Source organism: Mus musculus, chromosome 5, assembly GCF_000001635.26.
Source record: "Mus musculus strain C57BL/6J chromosome 5, GRCm38.p6 C57BL/6J".
Classification (NCBI taxonomy): Eukaryota; Metazoa; Chordata; class Mammalia; order Rodentia; family Muridae; genus Mus; species Mus musculus.
In genome coordinates, this window is record NC_000071.6 from 118,555,813 (window position 1) to 118,575,164 (window position 19,352).

The 19,352-nt window shown below is 47.9% G+C and overlaps 1 protein-coding gene across 6 annotated transcripts in view; it reads left to right on the forward strand.

Annotated features, from left to right (window-relative positions):
* Nucleotides 1-4,517: 4,517 nt before the first annotated feature.
* Nucleotides 4,518-19,352, forward strand: part of Med13l (mediator complex subunit 13-like) — a 205,109-nt gene continuing 190,274 nt past the window's right edge. For 2 of the 6 annotated variants that reach the window (XM_011248248.3, XM_030254882.1), the window contains exon 1: nt 4,518-5,045. In XM_011248248.3, coding sequence (XP_011246550.1) covers nt 4,974-5,045 — 72 coding nt within the window. In that variant the 5' untranslated portion in view covers nt 4,518-4,973. The other 4 variants (NM_001347445.1, NM_172424.4, XM_030254883.1 and 1 more) reach the window with 2 other exon arrangements.

Genomic DNA, 19,352 nt, shown 5'->3' on the forward strand with positions numbered 1-19,352 from the left:
AGAGTCTCTCAATGAACCTAAATCTCCCTAATTGACTAAAGTGGCTGGCCATCATGTTCTGGGGACAAGTCTGCCCTACTCCTATCCGTTAGCATATAGGTACAGGTGGGTAGGTGACCTGGCCTTTCTGTGGGTGCTGTGGCTCCTGATTTGGGTATTTGTCCTTGTCCAGCATCCACTTTATACACCAAGCCATCTCCCCAGCCTGGAGTATATACATCTATACAGCTATATTCACCGGAGTCAGTGTTCTGCTTCCCCCACAGTTTGCCAGGTAATCTAAGAAAGGCACGGCCAAGGGAGAAAAACCACACAGAACACAAACAAACCAGCCACCTCCGTAGAAAGTGACTGGATGACACCTCCCCTTGTCCAAGGATGGACAAGTGGCTGGTGATTGTAACTTATTGATTACTGCCTGGGGAGCTCGCACTGTGAGAAGTGCTTTCCTGGAGTTATCATTCTGGGACACGGAGCACTTGGGAAGAAAGGCAGGTCACAGGGTTAAGTGACCCTTGCAGGGCTGCACAGCTAGGGACCGGCAGAGCTGGGAATTGGAGCCCAGGTGCCCTGAGGCTCACAAGTGGTATCCTCTCCCCACACTGCAGAAGCAGCCGCTTCCTTCCTTTCTGTCTTTCCAACGGACACTTCCTCCTCTGGTCGGGTGTTTGCTTCCATTTTTCTCTGCTACAATGTTTCCTAACGGTGAAAGGGAACTGATCTGGCCCTCTCAGAACGAGACCAGAGGTCTCTGCACACAGTGGGACTTTTATTTCCTGCCTGTGCGGCAAGATTTGTGAGCGAGGAAACGAAGTCACTGGGCACAAGGGAGGTTGCTGCACCTAAGGAACTGACTTCAAGTCCCAGCCTGGCTCTCTATTTCCCAGGGGCCCTGACTCTGACTTTTGTTTTGCTTTGTGTTTATCTTATCTCCAGCGCTTAGCCACCAACTCCCAGGGCTTTCTCTATAGAGTAAGAGCTCTGAGGATCTTTATCAGCGATCTCAGCTGTGCAGAGAGACCAAGGAGTTCCCAGGTAGGACTGACCTGGGGGTTACCCGGCTGCCCAGCTACCAGGGAGAAATGGGAAGAAGCTGCGGCTTAGAGATGCTGAGTGGCTGATCTGAGAAATACAGGCTGCTTTGAGGCTCCAGGCACTGGTTCTGAATACAGGTTACCAGGATGCTCACTGACAGAGCCTCTAGAACTTTCCCTTTTCCAGCCTGGGACCCTGAGTATGACAGGCAAGAAAACCTCTGAGTTTTGCTTATTTTGGTCTTGTTCTTCTTGGCCTCACCTCTCCCAGTCTCTCTTCATCTCCCCTCCACCCCTCTCACTCTCATAATTTTGAGATAAAAGTCTTACACGGTAGCCCAGGCTGGCCCCAAATTCGGAAACCTTCCCCTTCGGCTCTCTCCTGTTGGAGGGTGTTTCACCATGCTCAGCCTTTTTTTTTGCTTTTCGAGTTCTTTCGCGGTGCCTTCGGACTGCTCTGTTTCCAATTTTATGTATGGATTGACTTCTGTTGTATATTACTGTTATTATGGAATGGATAGGTGATGTGCGCACTTTGTATTTTAAAAGAAGGAGAAAAAAAAAGTGAAAGCTGATCTCCCTCTCTATTCCATCCCTCAGTGCTGCAGCTCCCCTCCCTAGAGGCGTCTGATGTTACATGTAGTGTCATGGTAACCTTCTAGGGCTATCTCAGTTAATCCACACGTTGGGTCGGTCTCATTGAGAACACATAGCACCGACTCATTATTTTTAATGGCTGCATGGAATTAAATTATTTTGTTAGCTATTCCCAGATGGCTGCACACATAGTTGATTCCAGTTTCTGCCCTACAGACAACACGGCAGCTCATACTAGTTACATTCCAAGCCTTTATACACCTGTATTTGTGTCTGAATTGCTCTAAAGAGGATTACCGGGCCAAAGAGTGTACCCATTGTAAATGTAATTGTTATTTTTTAAAAATTCTTTTAAATTTATGTGTGTGTTTTGCTCCCATATTCTCTCTCTCTCTCTCTCCCTCCCTCCCTATCTCAACATGCATGTATGCATGTGTGTGGTGTTTGTGGAAGGCAGAAGAGGTTGGGTCGCCTGGAACTGGAGTTTCAGAAGGTTATAGGTGCTGGGAACTGAACCAGGGTCCTCTGCAAGAGGAGCAAGTGCTCTCAACCACAGAGCATCTCTGCAGCCCCAGTGGAGAGTTCTTGCCTGGGCATCCAAAGCTCTGATGCTGCTTTATACTCATGTCCTTACGACCCAAGGGCTCTGCTTCCTTCTGCATGTGTAAAAGCTGACATTGGCAGTGTGATCTTAACTTCTGATTTCCTTCCAGTATACCTGAGTCTGTTTGAATTGCTTGTGTTAACTGAGTTTTGGTAGACTAAATGACATAAAGTACAGAAACTTATTTGTATAATTTTGGAAGCTGGGAAGACTAAGGCTGAGGTATTGACCCATTTTGGTCCAGTTACAGCCTCCTTCCTGGTAATGACCTCATATGGCAAAGGGGGATAGGGGTGGGGGGACTCAAGTTTTCCTATGTCTCTTCAGAGGGCACTTATTTCAAGACAAGGAATTCATCCACGTGCTAACTACCATGTCGAAAACCTGTCCCTTGTAGTGTTTCAACATGAATGGTAAGTGGGACACAAATATCTGGTCCTAGCAATATATAAAGTTGAGCATTTTTTAAAAAATAATTTTATTTATTTTATTAGAAATGCTAGCATTCCTAATCTGTAAACTGTTTTTCTTGTTTTTTAAAAGATTTATTATTATATATATATAAATAAGCACACGATAGCTGTCTTCAGACACACCAGAAGAGAGAAAGTCAGATCTCATTACGAGTGGTTGTGAGCCACCAAGTGGTTGCTGGGATTTGAACTCAGGACCTTGGGAAGAGCAGTCAGTGCTCTTAACTGCTGAGCCAAATCTCCAGCCCTGTAAACTGTTTCTTATTTGTTTGGTTTTGCTTCTGTGCAGCATCCCACCCCCCTTTTCCTTCCCCTTATGACTTGCTTAGACTGTGACCAGCTCATAGCCTTTTGCCTACGCGTGTGATGAGTATGCGTGGATTCTGGGTGTGATGGACCATCTGACTGCTCAGGTCTCAGTAATACCACATGTGTGCATAAAGTGTCGGGCAACTCCCCCTTGTAACCCTTCCCCCAATAGCATCTTAACGGAAATGTGTGACCTTGGCTTGAGGTCAGCAGGTCAGCAATTAGGATTTGCTTTGGACAGATTAGAAAATGAGGCATAGTTAAACTTTGCTGGGCAGGGTCACAGCTAGGTGTAGCAGAGCCAGCTCCTGGCATCCTCTCCAGAGCCTCCTGAATTCAGATAGTTCAGGAGTTGAGCCACTCAGTAACTGGGACCTTGGGGATGCTATTGCACCCCGATTCTGAGGACTCTGTGAAATGACCTATGTGTTCGGGCCACCTTCATTCCAGGGTTTAAGGTTTGTGGTAGTCTCAAAACTCCATTCATATGTCAGATTTGTGCCCGCTTTATTTTGCTTCCACCGCTCTTTCCAGCGTTTTACTCTTCCTTTGTTTCTTGGAGACAGTGTGTAGACCAGGCTGGCCTGGAACTCATAGAGATACGCCTGCCTAATTCTACCTCTTTCCAAGTCAACTTTCTCCCTTTCTCTATTTCCACGACGAAAAGTCCTGGAAGGCAGTCTCCGGCATCAGCACTTCTCCCAGTCCCATTACTCTCTGAAGAAGGGATGCTGGTTATTATTGACCGCTTGGAGCTGGAGGAAGGGCCTGCTCCCCTCCACATAGCCCAGTGTGAATGTGGCACCTAAGAGCGCTGGGATCATCTATGTAAGGAATGCCTGCGTGCACGCACAGAGTGGGCGCCAAGGGCTCCAGCAGCCGGGATGCTTTAGGAGCTCAGCGCTCGGGAGGCAGTGAGTCCCGAGCCCTGGCTTCCCGATGCCTGGGTTCGAATCCCGCGACCCCGGGCAAGCACCTCGCTCGCTGCCTTTGTGTCTCTTTGAGTCCTACTCCTCCGCCCGGTGCGCTGCGGCAGGCAGGCCGGCGGGCGGTCGCGCGCGAGGTTTCGAGGAGGAGACACTCCTCGGCTCGCTCGGCCAGGCCGGGCCGGCCCACGCCGCTCCTCGGGGACCCGAGATGCTCCCCCAGGGGGGCTCGGAGGCCGCTCCGGGGAAGCCGCGGCCCTCTTCGGCCCGCGCCCGACGCGCGCCCGCGCCCAGGGCGGGGCGTCCACGCAGCCCCGGCGTCCCACGGCCGCCCGCACCTCTTTCTCTTCCCTCCCTGGCTCCGTCACCCCGCTCCGAGAGGGCCGCGCTCGCTCGGCTCAGCAGCGCCTCCCGCGAGCCACCACCGCCGCCGCCGCCGCCGCCGCCGCGGCCCCTCCCCCGCCCCCCGCGCGGCCGGCGCCCGTCACGTGACGCGCCGCAGCCAATGGCGGGCCGAGCCGCGGTCGGCGGCCGCCATTGCTGTCAGAGCGAGCGAGCCCGGGGAGGGAGGAGAAGCGCGGCCGACTGGGGAGGAGGGGGGGGGTGGGGAGGAAGAGGAAGGAGGGGACGGCGCTCGGCTGCCGGGGTCGCCCGCTGGCTTCGTCCGCACCCCCCCCTTCGCGGGCTCGCGCAGCGGCGGCGGCGGCGGCGGCGGCTCGGGGCGGCTGCGGGGCTCGCGTGCCTCCCGCGCCGGCGCGGCCGAGGGCGAGTCGCCCGCCGGCTTGGAGATAAACAAGGCGGCCGACGAGGCGGCGAGGCGGAGGCGGAGGCGGCGGCCCTGCGCGACAGAGGCGGGCGGCGTTGCCGGCCCGCGCCCCCCGCCGCCGCCGTCGTCGCCGTCGTCGCCACCGCCGCCCTCGGGCCTCCCGCGCGGGCCTCGCGCCCCTGGTGCCCGGGAGCCGCCGCCGCCGCCGCCCGGCCCGGCCCGCTCCGACATGCCCCGCTCTGGCGGCCGGGCTCGCGGAGGACCATGACCGCCGCGGCGAACTGGGTAGCGAACGGGGCGAGCCTGGAGGATTGTCACTCCAACCTCTTCTCGCTGGTGAGTGGCGGGGCGGGGGGGAGCCCGGGTTGGGGGGCGCGACCTCCCCGCCGCGCAACTTTCTCCTCCCGGAGCCCTGGCGGCGTCGGCGAGCGCGGCGCCCGGCGTGGACGTGCGTGGGGAAGTCGGGGCGCTGCGGACGCCGGGGCGCGCTCGGAGCGCCCACCTCCGTGGCAATCACACCCCCTCCCCTCCCCTTCCCCCCTTATTTTCTTTTTTTTTCTTTTTTCTCCTCCTTCCCCGAAATGTGGAAGGCTTTTCTGCCTTGTGCAGCCGCCGGCGCGGGTGAGCTGCAGGCTCGTCCTCTCTCTCTCTCTCTCTCCCGATCGGATCGGCTGCTCTCCCACTCGCCGGCGTCTGCCTTCTGATTTTTTCTTTCTCTCTTCCTCTGTTTCTCCGTTTTTTTCCCTTTTTTTTCCTTTTAATATTTCCACAATGACACCTGCGATTTCGCCCGAAAACAGTTGATGGAAGGCGATGGTGTCAGGGAAAAGGACTCTGGCAGCCGGAGCTCGCTCGCGCCGTTGTAAACACGGACAGCCGCCCGCCTCTCGGGGTTTACTACGCCGGAGAGCGGGAGAGCCATTGCTCGGAGCCCACGGAAGGTGGAGGAAGCTGCTGCTCCTCGCTCTCCTCCGCTGCCTTTAAAAACTGTTTTCTCTGCTTTAACAAGGAACACACACACACACACACACACACACACACGAGCAACAAGCTGGGCGGTTTGATAACATCGCTTTTATCTGCCTTCGCCTCTCCTCTCTCCCGCTCTCGCCTCTGATAATTGACAACTTTTGCTTTGGAAGTGCATCGCCTGCCTTAATCTCGAACCATTTAGGGTGTCAATTGTTCTTCTGGAAGCCTGGCACCGGGCGACGGCGGCTCGATTCGTCGAAATTAAAAATGTATAGAGCTCCAGCAACTCTTTCCTGGCGGTGGCAGTGACATTTGGTGGTAAATGCCATCTTTGCTTTTTATTGGGTCGTATTACCTAGCTCTGAAAACATTCGCGTTGTTAAACCCGGCGCTTACGCTGATAATGGGAGTGCATGGTCTTTAAATACGCGCTTTGTGCCTGAGTTACTGTGTGTGTGTAGCTATGTGCCCGGGAGAGTACGAATTTGTTTAAATATTGAGCAAAGATTTGTAAACAGATGTAAGGCAATTATGTTTCAAGCGTAGAATATAATTGGAAAATTGGTTGAACGGCCTATTTAATTTAGCCTTAAAAACTCAACTTATTTTAGTTGTGTGCCCAATTTTGGTGGGGAGGGTGCTGGGGGGGAGGGTGCTGACTTTTGGAGAGCATGCATTTATTGCAAATTATTTTCTGGAACCCCTGCTGCAGATAGAAGCTTTATTTCCTTTTAGTCCTTGTTTACACTGGATAAATAATTTAGTGTTCAAATTGTAATTAGTTACATTTAATTATGGGTGGCATAGATGCTTTTTCTCCCCTTGGAGACTAGTGGAGAAAGAGGAATTGTTGCCAACTTTGGAAGTGTCATTCTGTTTTCATGCTGATGAAGAAATCAAGCATGATTTTGGCCTACAAAGACACAGGAGTGACACAGTCCCCCTGCTCCCACTCTTGTAAGCAGGCTGATTCCTGATCACCCCGAATTTTATCCTGAGGCTGTTTCGAGGTTCAGTTAGAAGTTGGGGGTCCTTCCTTTTACCCCTGTGGTAATTTACCGTTGATCTTTTGATGTGAGGATAAAACTACTTCTGTCTCTTTTTTCACCCCCCCCTTCCCTTGTCTGTCATTTATTATTAGGTTCAGGGACCTTCATAGATCAGCAAATGTATTGACTAGGCGGTATTTACCCCCCCCCCCAACCAATTTGGTGACTGGGTGACCGCAATGACACTTTTATAGGTAATTAAAATAACCAAGTCAGCTGGTGTTAGCTGGGGAGAGCTCCCACTTGCTGTGCATCAGGCTGAGAGCAGTGCTGCCTGTGTGCATGTGGCTAATGTATACACAGTGTGTTGTGCAGGCAAATGCATGCCTGCTGACTGCACAGCTCCACTCTCAGCTTCAGGGATCTATGGGGTAGAGATGAGATGGTCCGGATTCTTTCTTTAATTTCTGGACTTTGATTTTGACTGCATTCTGGGTATTTCTCCGCTTAAACCAAAAAGTTGACTTGAATATAAAGTACAATTAACTTTTTTGGGTAACTCCATTGAAATGCAGAAATGGCTTAGATTAGTTTTAAAATGTAACGTATTTCCTGATACCTCGAGGTAGGTAAATGCTGTCTAGTTGTTTAAGAAATTTATCTTTATTTTATATGCATCGCTGTTTTGCCTGCTTGTGTGAGGGTGCTGGGTTCTTTGGGATTGGAATTAGAGACCATTGTGAGCTGCCACGAAGGTGCTGGGAATTGAACCCAGATTCTCTGGAGGATCAGTCAGTACTCTTAACCCCTGAGCCATCTCTCCAGCCCTAAACTTTCTTAGAAAACCAAGCCAAATAAAAGAGACCCACGGAAAACCAAAACCAAGAATAAACTGCCAACAGTCCTTTATTCGGATTCTTAATTGAGAATTTTTTTCTGAAGAGCATACACACAGCAGCAACCTATCTTACTTATTGAGAATACATTGCGTAAAGAACATTGTATAGAATAGTTGATTTCAAAGGAGAGGCATCCTTTCAAAATCTTTTTTTTTTTTTTTTTTGTCAGAACTCTAGGTACCTAGCATTTTGTATTTTTGAAAAGTTTGGCCTGCAGTTTTGTTTCTGAGTGCAGAATAGTCACTTCTGGAACACTACCCACCCACATGCTCCTGTTAGCTTGGATGGAGGTGTAAGCTGGAGCCGAGCCCCGAGGGAACGCGACCCACTACTTCCTGAGATCCTGAGGCCATCGCCAGGGCTTAGCAAGGCTGACTGAGCAATCAGGCCTCTTACGATTCTTGTTCCTAGGCTTTGACTGAGTTTGTTTTCTGATACTGCCTGGAGTCCTGTTTCCTACTCTTGCTTTTCTGTCTCCACCCCCACCCTAACCTGTGAAAGGCCATTGGATGGCTGTGATATGGGCCCTTGTGCTGTTTCTCTCTTCCTCCTGTGAGATTTGTAGCCACTGCAGGAAATCCATGCCTGGCTGGGCCTCTGTGACACAAAACTTTTCTCATGGTGGCCATCAAATTAAGTGTGCTAAATCTTCATTTTTGGAAAATGTAACCGTGTACCTTGTGGCACTGAACTCACCCTTAAGGGAAGACACATCCTAGTTTCCAGATGCCCAGTGTATCTTTGTGTGTTTCTTCTGAGATAATGTGGAGAAAGTGACTTGGTGCCCTTTAGGCTAGACTTAAGTATGCTGGGTACCGGGACAGGAGGGGACACTTCTAAGTTTTAGATTTTTGCTCCACATTCATGTCTGTTTTGCTTAAAGTCTCCCTGGCTGTAGGTAGCTGAGCAATGCTGTAAATCCTCACTGAGTTAAAACCCATGTACACCCTTTAGTACTTAAGGTCCTACTGAGGACCATTTATTTTGTATCTGAAGCTTTTAGGGTAATTTGTTGCAGACAGAATTTCCTTTTGTCTTATGGGAGAAAAGGAAGGTGGTTGTAACTGTTGAAAACTTGAGCTGATGTGAGTAGAAGCTGGTGGGGAGGCATGTGGAGTGGAAACCGGGAAGAAGGCGTGCCAAGGTTGCAGAGTGCCCAAATACTGCACAAGGTCTTTTTCTTCCCAGTTTGCAGTTTTAGTATTTAAAAGAAGTGTACATTTAAAGCGTCTTTTTCATGATGGTTCATTTTCTTTAATGAAAATATTTATAATATGCCAATGTGTTTCCTGTTTAGCATTTGTTGTTAGTAGCACATGGCCTTATAGTATTTATATTTTTTTAATGGCAATAATTGCTACCCGGTAATGGTTGCCATATTAACCTCCAATTGCTAGTAAATATTTTTAAGTACATAATAGACAGCAATTTAAGGCATAGTGTAGCAGTTTACTGGACCGTTTTAAAGAGCCATTTGTACATGTGATGAGTTCATAATTTAAGGAGAAATAATGTACCTGAGATCCATATGTGCCAGAGGCCTTGCCCTGCTCACTGGGAAGCAGGCTGGACCCATTCATTGCTTTCTCTTTGTGTTCAGGACAGGAAGTGTTTGTTGAGTGTGAGCAGGTACTCTGGTGGTTTTGTCTTGGATGCGTTAGATGATTTATATTGAAAAAAAGTCTCTCAAGGTATTTCTTTAAATACTGTTAGCTCATAGTTGTGGCTTATGCTAATTAGTATGGAAAATTGATCTTTTTTGTTCACTAGCTAATTTAGCCTAGTTAATTGTGGGCTAATTGTATTCATCAAACACTTTGAGGATCTATACTCTAAGATGAATAAAGACAGAATTGAGATGGAACTCTGTCTTAGGATGCACAGGGATGCTGCAGCTGATCTGAATGGGGTTTTTATGAATAGTTAATTCGCCTATCAAAGTTTGATTCAGAGATAGACTAGATATTTTTGAAGCCTTTGACTTATTTTTCAAGTGAAGATAATAATATTGTTATTTAAGCTACTACAGGTACTGTGAAGAGGATGACATGTTTATCTCACAGGAACTGGCCAGTGAGAGAGATTAGATAAAGTTTATGAAAATTAGAAGGTGGTTGGACTGTAGGTGTGACTGGTGACCTGTGCTTTATGACCATTTCTTAGAAGCACAGAGAAGAGGTTCTCCAGCACTGTTGCCAGCGTGCTTTCTGATGCGCCCAGTGCCTATGGATGCACTGGATATAGATTGTGGACGGTGCCTGCATCAGGATCTCTGGTCATTTTAGAGATAATTTTGTTGTTGCAAAGAAATAACACTCAGTGCATTTCGAGGGGAGTTAATCAGGTAGCGTGAATTAGATAGCCTGTGGGGGTAGCTTCCCTTTCCAACAAGACAAAAAATGTAAAACATGCATTTGCCTCTTAGGACCCGCTTAGAGTTTTAGAATTAGAGACTCAGTATTGTGTTATTGGAATGCCCGACTTTCCCTTACTGAGCGCTGGATCACATCCTCCTGGTCCCGCTCAGATCATTCCCTTTTATGCTATACACTTCCAGTGTTTATTTGAAAGATTTGAAGGTGTTAGCTTTGTTCTGTTGAGAGAACTGACTTCATTACATAGGGGAGGTGATATTCCATTAATCTTGGTAAATATTAACATAAATGAGGACTTGTAAATTCAGACTCATTTGCATGAATGAACTGCACACGCTTGCCCAGTGTTTTAGTTATAGGTTCTCATGTGCATCAGCATAGTTTTCTATCTTTGCTTTAGATGATTAAAGATAGTTGTGAAATCATCTTAAAAAGCTGACGGCTGCTGCTTTAGGACTGACTTCTGTGCTCTTGTGAGGTACTATCTGTAAGTAAGGCAGCGGTGGGTCCCTTCCAACTGCTGGGGTGGCCGCCACTAGGAAGGAAGCCCAGCTTTTCTGTGTGTGCATGTGTTGGTGATGTTTGCTGGACGAGCCTCCTTAAAGCCAAGCAAGTCTCTTTTAGAGTTTATTTGAATGCTAGTCTAAAAAAAAATGTAAGATGACTGCTTTCTTTCCAGAGGAAACTCGGGAGAAATCAGTTTTCTCAAGGCAAATGTTCCTTCACTGGGGTCTCTCCTGCTCCAGTTTATTGTGTGTTCCTAAATGTTTATGTTCTCATCCTGGGGGAATTGTGCTAGGATATTCTTAAAGCTGTCTTGCATTACTTCACAATAAAGCACACAGCTGTCTGTATTTTGTACCTTTTTCATTGTAGTGAGATTCCAGTGGCGTTAAAGGAGCTTCCTGGTTGATTACATACAATTTCATAGTGTGGCTTTAACGTGGTAAATAAGGAACTTGTAGATTTTTTTCCCTCATTTATACTCTCTCCTTGTCCTCCCTCCTCTCTCCCTCCCTTCTTTTCTTTTTGTTAGTTTTGAGACAAGGTTTTATTTTGTAGGCCAGGCTGGCCAGGAACTCACTAGAGTTCCTAGGCTGGCCTTAAACTCAAGGTAATCCAGTTGTCTGGGCCTCTTGAGTGCTGAGATAACGGAATCTTCATTAGAGGTCTTGGGAAAGGTACTTGATCCAAGTTCCACATCCAGAACCCATACAATAGAAGGAGAAAACTAACTCCCATAAGGTGTTCTCTGACCTAGAGATATGTGCATGCACGTGTGATCCACACGTCCTCGGATCACACACAACTGAGTAAAGTGTAAATTTTCTATATTCTTTTGGCTATAATTTATTCTTAATTTGTATCAGGTCACAGCACTAATTGGCCGTTAGACATTTGGTCTTAAAATTGAAAAAAAAAATTGTTTCAATTAAAATAGATAATTGTGAACAAGATTTTTGTAATACTGGTGGAAATATTTTAAAACGACACTCTAACAGCCTATTAAACTTTAGGAAGATAATTATTTAAGACAGGGCTACCCTGTGTAGCTGGAGCTTGCATGGGGTCTCTGGTAGGCTGTCTGCCTCTGCCTCTGCCCAAGAGTGCTAGGGAGACAGTTGTCCCCCAGCCCCCAAGCCAGGCTTACTCATTTTTAAACTCTGTTCCAGGGTCACCTCCTCTCTGAGGCATTCTGTGATTGCCACCACAGGTAGAAGTAGTTGCTCAGAGTCTTGCTATAGCTCTGAGGGGTTGCAGAGGTTGTTTAGGGCAGTGACCCTGTCACAGGGATCTTGGTTCTTTCTGCACTTAGGCATTCATTCGCTGCTGCTAAGCCAGTCCTTCATCCCGGAGGCGCCTCCGCACTTGTTTGGGTTCTGATTGGAAAAATGCTACTATAAAGCTTTGAGCTGGCCGCCCCGGCTCATGCCTTTCTTTAATTCTACCCCTCAGGAGGGAGAGGGGGGCGGATCTCCATGAGCTTGAGGCCAGCCTGGTCTACATGGAGTTCCAGGATGGCCAAGGCTAAGAAGAGATAACCTGTCTCAAACACACACACACACACACACACACACAGAGAGAGAGAGAGAGAGAGAGAGAGAGTGAGAGAGAGAGAGAGAGAGAGAGAGAGAGAGAGCTGTAATATAACTTAGGTGTTTAGCTCTGTTGTGTGAATTTTGTTAGTGAGGCTGAATGCCCCGTGGCTTGTCAATGTCCTGGATTGTCTACGCTTGCTGAACTGTAGTTTTGTAACCCTTTGGGAATTAAGTCTGGGCCTTGACCCAGAGTCCTTTGCTTTTGTTCTACAGGCGGTGCAGGGGGCTTTTGCTCAGCCTTTAGTCACAAGGTCACTTTTTATGAGTCCAGTAAAGAGCCCAGTACAATAGGCGGCGAACTGGAATGGAGAAGCTTGAGCTGAATTTAAATTTTTTCTGGCAAGTAGGCAGATCAGGGTGGACACAACCTGTGCGCTTAAGTGGAAATATAGAGGTTGGGGTGTGTGAAAAAATCATTCTGAGTGCATTTTGTTTTAGACACGGTAATTCTGGCTGGTCTAGAACTCACTATGTAACTCAGAGCTTCTCCGGCTTCTGCATGAGTGTTGGGATTTCAGGGGAACACCCAGTGCCTCAAGCAGGTACCTGTGGGAACTCTAGAATGGATGGCAGGAGGCAGGCAGCAGGCGCCTGGAGGCTCGCAAGCCTTGGGAGACTTGGGATCCGCGTTTGCATGTGGCTTTTCTTCTCACTTGGGATTTCCCTGTGTGTGTTTTAAGTGTTGGAGGATTTGTATGTGCTCTGAGCTGTAACTGGTGAGAGTAGGAATCGAACCCTGGCTCTTACTTGATAGTTGATGGATTACTTCCTTGGAAGCTCTAGGGTACCCTTTGACCTTTAATAATAGCAACATTTTGAGATTGTTCTTAGGGAATGTCAAAAATAGTACCTGATAAAAACTATTGTTCTTAACACCAAATCATGTCTACTCCGCTGTGCTGATTCGGTTCCCCTGTTCTGTTTTGAAAAGAGAGGAGCTAAGGTCTGCCTACTCTCTGAGTTTCAATTAACAAAGGAAGGACCGAATAGATCTATAATCTTTCTGTTAGGCATGCTGACTGTGAATAGGGCCATAACTTTACCATCAGAACTAGAAATTACCATGCAGGTATGCTCTATAGTCTAAAATATTAGAAAAGGTTCATTTGTACGTTTGTCTTAGGTAAAAAGGCTTCCCTGCCTGGGATTGCTTCAGTGGTGGTGTGGGCTGCCCACTGCCTTGTGCTGCACTTAATGACTTTGTTAGGGAACACTGGCTTTCCTGATATTCCCTGGGGACTATTCCACAGTGGGATCCAACTGCACTTTCTCCTAGCCTGTTGTCTAGGCCGGCTGAGAGGCAGTCTTGACCTCCTGTGCCTCAGGCAGTGGGAGTGTGAAGGGGGCCTGCCCTCCAGGCCCAGGAGAGGATTGTTGGCTGGAGGATGCTTGAAAGGTGTTGGGGGGCCTTCGTGCTGCATTCACTTTAGCAGCTGTTCTGCAGGGAGGGTGTGGCACCGCTCCTTTCATTAACATGTTGAGAACATTGGCAGGTTCTGTGATGTTATCAGGAGAGAAGATTTGGTTTCTTTACCTTTTAGCTCTTCTGTCCTTAGACCATCTGAGAGATAGGCTTTTTGCTTGCTGTTTTATGTGGTAAACGAGGACTTCTGAGACCCAAGGAGATGAAAAGGATTTGGGGGTGAGATTGGATGAAATAGCCAATAAACTAATATTTAGAAATGTTAATTTTTTTGTATGCTGTGTTTGAGAAATCTAGGACATGTATAATTCATTTAGGAATCATGTACATCAGAAATGATTAAAATCTAGCTTGTACTTACCAAAGGGCTAAGGGTCTGACGCTCGGGGAAAAGACCTGCATGTACGATTTAATTTCTGAGATGCTGTATGTCAGGCCCAGAGGGAGCTACATGGGCTGCATGAAGCCTTGCAACTGGAAAGACCAGAGGGGAACTCTGCTGGCCCTGGGAGGGGCGGAGGGTGAGTGGGGTCTGCTGGGGAGTGAGAAGCGAGTTCTGTGGGGCTTGGCCGCAGCTTTTGAGCTTGTTTGGGGGACTTTGCTGAGGTGGCCTGCCGAGCCCTCGAGTTTATGGCCCTGCCTCTTGGCTTCCTTTTAAAACACAGCACAGAAACTTACTGAGGTGGAATTTTCATTAGGTGGAAAATGTGAAGTGTAGGCAGGCCAGTTTAGATTAAGAAATGGTGATGTTAAAATAATCTTGAGCTTTCTAAAATAATCCCACTGTGAACTTTAAGGAGACAGCGCTGCATTGTGCAAAGCACTAATGACTACAGTGACAAATATTTCAGAGACTGGACAGACGTGAAGTCTTAAATGAGCAGATGGCACACGAAATGAGAACGGGAGTTAATCCAAGACGATATAGAAACTATTAAGAGAATGGATTGAGGAACAGCGATGTGTTAAATGGTATTGGGTTGAATATGTGTCTAAGAGCTTTTCTAGGCCTGCTCTCTTTCACACGCAGAGCAGAGCAGACTTCTTGAGCCGGGTGGGCCACTGTTCTTCAGATTCTGCACGTGTTACATGGTAGTTACTGGATGACACACTTCTAAGGAAGACACCTGCTGCTGTGGGTGCATTTAAGCTCGTGTGTGCGAGTGTGTGCTTTAGGTGGACAACAGTGAGATTTGTTTCCTCTGACATGAAAGTAAACAATGTGGTAATGACAGTTTTTAAGGCATGCGTGGGCCTTGAGCAGCAGGGGATGCTTGCTGTCAGTCTACTCAGTGGTCAGTGACTGTGAGGCGGAGGCCGTGTCCTGGAGAGCACATGGATGGATGGAAAACCCAGCCTGGGGCTCCTGAGGGAGTGGGAAGAGCAGCTTCCATGGAGCAACAGAGAGTCTGGAAAGGCAGAGACATAATCTGGTAGTTTAGCAAAATCCCCACTGGCCTGGCTGCCAAGGGGCCTCTTAGAGATCAAGGATGGGAGAGTGGGAGAGGGCCTAGTGTGGAGGTGGGGCAGGGCGGGCAGGCTCCAAGGGGTAGATACTGGAATTTATTTTGAACAAACAAAATCTTTAAAAAAAAACAAAAAACACTGTCTTTTAAATATTCATTTATTTGAATGGGGAGAAGAGGAGGGCTGCCATAGGTATGTGGAGGACACAGGGACAACTGTCACGATTTATTAAGTTGTCACTAAAACTTTTGCATTTCATGTTATAATGTGGTTTATTGTAACCATCTCTCCCTCTCCCTCTCCCTCTCCCTCTCCCTCTCCCTCTCCCTCTCCCTCTCCCTCTCCCTCTCCCTCTCCCTCTCCCTCTCCCTCTCCCTCTCCCTCTCCCTCTCCCTCTCCCTCTCCTCTCCTCTTCTTCCCCTCCCCTCCCCTCCCCTCCCGTCCCCTCCCGTCCCCTCCCGTCCCCTCCCGTCCCCTCCCCTCCCCTCCCCTCCCCTCCTTTTCTTTCTGAGAAAGGGTTTTACTGTATAGTTGTGGCTGTCCTGGAACTCATTAAGTAGATCAGGCTGGCTTCAAACTCACCAAGATATGCCTGCCTCTGCCTTCCAAGTGCTAGGATTAAAGTTGTGTACCACTACACTCAGTTTAACAAGAGTTTTCTTTAATGAGTGTCTTGGCCTTGAGCACAACACCCAGGGGAACTTGACTTTGGCATTGGCATGCAGCTGTGGGCATTAGTAGTGAGGGATTCCTGCCATGGACTGAGTTGGAATGAGAAGATGGGCTCCTACGTGTTGTCCTTATGTCTCTGTATATGTGAAAGTGTGTGTGTGTGTGTGTGTGTGTGTGTGTATGTCTGCACATAATGAAATCTAGGCCTGCTGGACTGTTTGCTGTCTCAAGCCCTGAGGAAGTGGTGCAGTGACCTTTGTTTTCAGTGGAGGTGGACTGTACTTGGCCTGTATACTGAGTGAAAACAGAGGGCAGGCAGGGATCATGCACTTCTCAGAAATAAAGGGTGTGCTGCACGTGGCGGTGCATGGCTTCAGCCTTCCCACTGGGAGGCAGAGGCACAGCGGGCTTCTGTGAGTTCCAGGTCAGCCAGCCTGTCATGCTAGACCCTGTTAAAAACAACCCCAACCTCCAAATTGAACATTGTCCCAGCTTTATGTTGTGTGGGCATATGCGTAGGTCTCTCTGAAAGTGCCTTTCCTCTCAAAACATGGAATTGAAGTCCTATAAAGATGGGATTTAATCCTAGAATAATAGATATTTTAAGGAAACTTAGTTATATAATAATTACTCTAAACAAGATTGCGGGTACTTTGAAAAACCACATTTTTCCATTTTGTGTGTGTGCCTGCATATGTGAGTGGGACTGTAAGGAACTGGGAGTCCGGTTTCTCCTTTCACCATGGATCTGGAGATTGAACTCAGGTCCTCAGACTCGCCAGCAAGTGCCCTTACCCACAGAGCCGTCTTGCTGACCTATGGCAGTACCTAAAAAAATGAAGTTCACAGAACACCTGAGCAGTTCATCATTTAGAATTTATCCCAGAGCATATAGCTAAACAACGTATTTATTCTTCTGCCCCAAACTGCAGGTTCTTAATGTAAGGCATTCAAAACAGACAAGGTAGTGCTGTCTACACAGATTTAGTAGTATCAGGTTGCCAGGGGTCAGTTCATGCTTGTGGGGTGACCCAGGTGCTCAGGTCACTTGCCACACATACCTGATGACTTAAGTTCCAGCTTCTGGACCCAAAGCTTATCCTCTGACCTATGTGTATGTGCTTACATGCTCACGCCCAGAGGAGGGGGAGACAGACACAGAGAGGCAGACAGAATGAGAGGAAGCTCAGTTCATTAGTTGCGTATGGAGTGCTTGAGAGATAGATATTTAAAACATAGTTTGTTAGTTTTGGTGCTTTGATGGCAAAACTGGGCTTTGCCACCCTGACAGATGGAACTTTTTTGAATATGACTGTAGAATCCTTTAGCATTTGGCTACATTGTAGATAGTTGTCAGGAGCACCCATGCTTTGGACTGTGAAAGCTAAGAAACTGACTGTTTTATTTTATAAATTTGATTTGAAGTGGACGTGTTTCCTTGTATTTGGAGGCTTTTCTAATGACATTATTAAGATAAATGGCTTGTGTTGTTTATGTGATAAGCTCCAGTCACAGTTACAGACTCACTATGATGGGCATTTGTATTCTAAAGTAACTTAGTTGTGCAGTCAAATTTTCTCACAAGGTAAGTGTGCTGCACTGGTAAGATCCAAAAGAGCTGACTTGAAAATTTCCAGAAAGTTGTGAGCTCTGAATGATAAATGCTAATACTTTTTTAGAAAAATGCCTTAGACTTTAGTGTTGGCACTGAGCATAGAGTGTTTGAAGCCCAGTCGAGGGTCACTGTTGTGAGATGCAGCTTTATTGAGCTGTGTGTACAACAGTGTGAGCGCGGTGGTAATACTGTATGGTGTTGATGAGTGATTTGTCAGCTGCACATGTGTAAATAGTGTTCCTATAACAAACACGGCATTTCTAGCCCTCGCCAGAAAGAATTTACCTACTTACCTTTATTTAATACCTGCTTCTGATTTGATGGCTGACAGGACTGGCAGTTGAGGGTTGACTCACAGGGGGAGCTTGGAGTCTGCATTCTATGTTTTAGGAGGAAGTCTGAAGTATTTTAGAGATACAGCTGCATGGTCAAACTCAGGTTTTAAAGAGATATTCTTGGAGGGTATAATAAAGGAGACTCAGAAGGTGAGGGAAAGGGCTGTTTTAGGGGTCACTGCTGTGAGCAGGCACCATGACCATGGAAGTCTTATAAGGACAACATGGAATTGGGGCTGGCTTACAAGGTGAGAGGTTCAGTCCATTATCATCAAGGGAGGAGCATGGCAGCATCCAGGCAGGCATGGAGCTGAAGGTGCTCAGAGTTCTACATCTTGTTCTAAAGGCAGCTACGAGAAGACTGGTTTCCAGGCAGCTAGGATGAGGGTCTTAAAGCCCACACCCAAACTTCTGCCAACAAGGCCACTCCTTGGGCCAAGTGTATTTAAATCATCACAAGGGCTCATTTTTCTTTTTCCATTTTATACATTTTTTTTTTAATTTGTGGTGGTGGCTTCGGTGGGTGGCATTAAACCTAGGACCTCACTTATGCTACATAAGCACTCTCTTACAGAGCTCTGTCCCCAGCTCTTAAGAGGATTCTAGGGTAAGAAAACTGCAGGGCCAGCGGGAATGAAGAAGGGAATGGATTAAGTAATATTTCTGGAGGTAGAAGGGACAGGACAAGGTGAAAAGTTTTATAGGGTCAAGTGATGAACAGACCTGGATATGCCATGTGCATTCCTGTGTATTCAAAATGTGTGTGTGTGTGGGGGGGGGCGGACAGGGGGGGGGGTTGACAGCATCCAGAGCAGCTGGAGTCTGATGCTCTGAGCCCAGGCAAAGTGAGCATCTCCTGACCCTGTGTCCCCAAGCCTTACAGAACTGAAACAGCCCTTGATGGAGGGATAGCGGGTGTGTGCAACATCAGGGTTTATGAGCTGCCTGTTCTCAGAACTAATAAGATTTATGAGGCGAGGGGAGAGGGGAGGGAAGGCAGGAGAGAAGGACATGGCTGTATGTGTGGAGTGGGTGAATGGGGCCTTGGGCAGGGAGGGTGGCGGTGGTGCAGTGTGGAGGTGTGAGTCAGACTGTTTTGGCAGAGGAAGAACTCAGGAAATTCAGTTATCAGAAATGGGCACAGAGTAGCCCTGACAGGAAGAAAGGAAATAGGGGGTAGGCAAGCTCACCACCTGGTCCTTTCTCAGCAGGTAGCCAGTCCTCTGCTGGGAGCAGGGCTAAGGCTGGGGAAAGCAGGCCATCTTCCCACCTTGGAGCTGCTGTGGGAGGTTTCCTTTTCCCCTTCATTTTCTGAGGTAGCATTCTTTTCCACTGTGTAGCCCTGCCTGTCCCGGAACCCACTCTGAAGACAGACTAACCTAGAACTCACAGAGATCCTCTTGTCTTCTGCGTCTTGAGCGCTGGGATTAAAGGTCTGTGTCACCCTTGCCCCGCTCAGTAGGTGAAGGAGAGGGCATGTTGGTAGCCTACAAGCAGTGTGTGTGTGTGCGCGTGCGCGCGTGTGTGCGTGTGCGCGTGTGTGCGTGTGCGCGTGTGTGCGTGTGTGCGTGTGTGCGTGTGTGCGTGTGTGTGTGTGCGCATACTCACCTGTTCCTAGCTCTGATTCCTTTGCATCTTCACTCCTGTATTTTTGTTCCCTCAGCTTAGCCCTTGGCTGCTTGATTGGACAAGTTTGTGTAGTTATTTCGAGAGTCCTGTTATGTGTCAGTTTTGCCTCATGTTTGGGAATTTCACTTCCTACTTCTCTGCTCCTTCCTCCCCTTCTTTGCCCTCTAG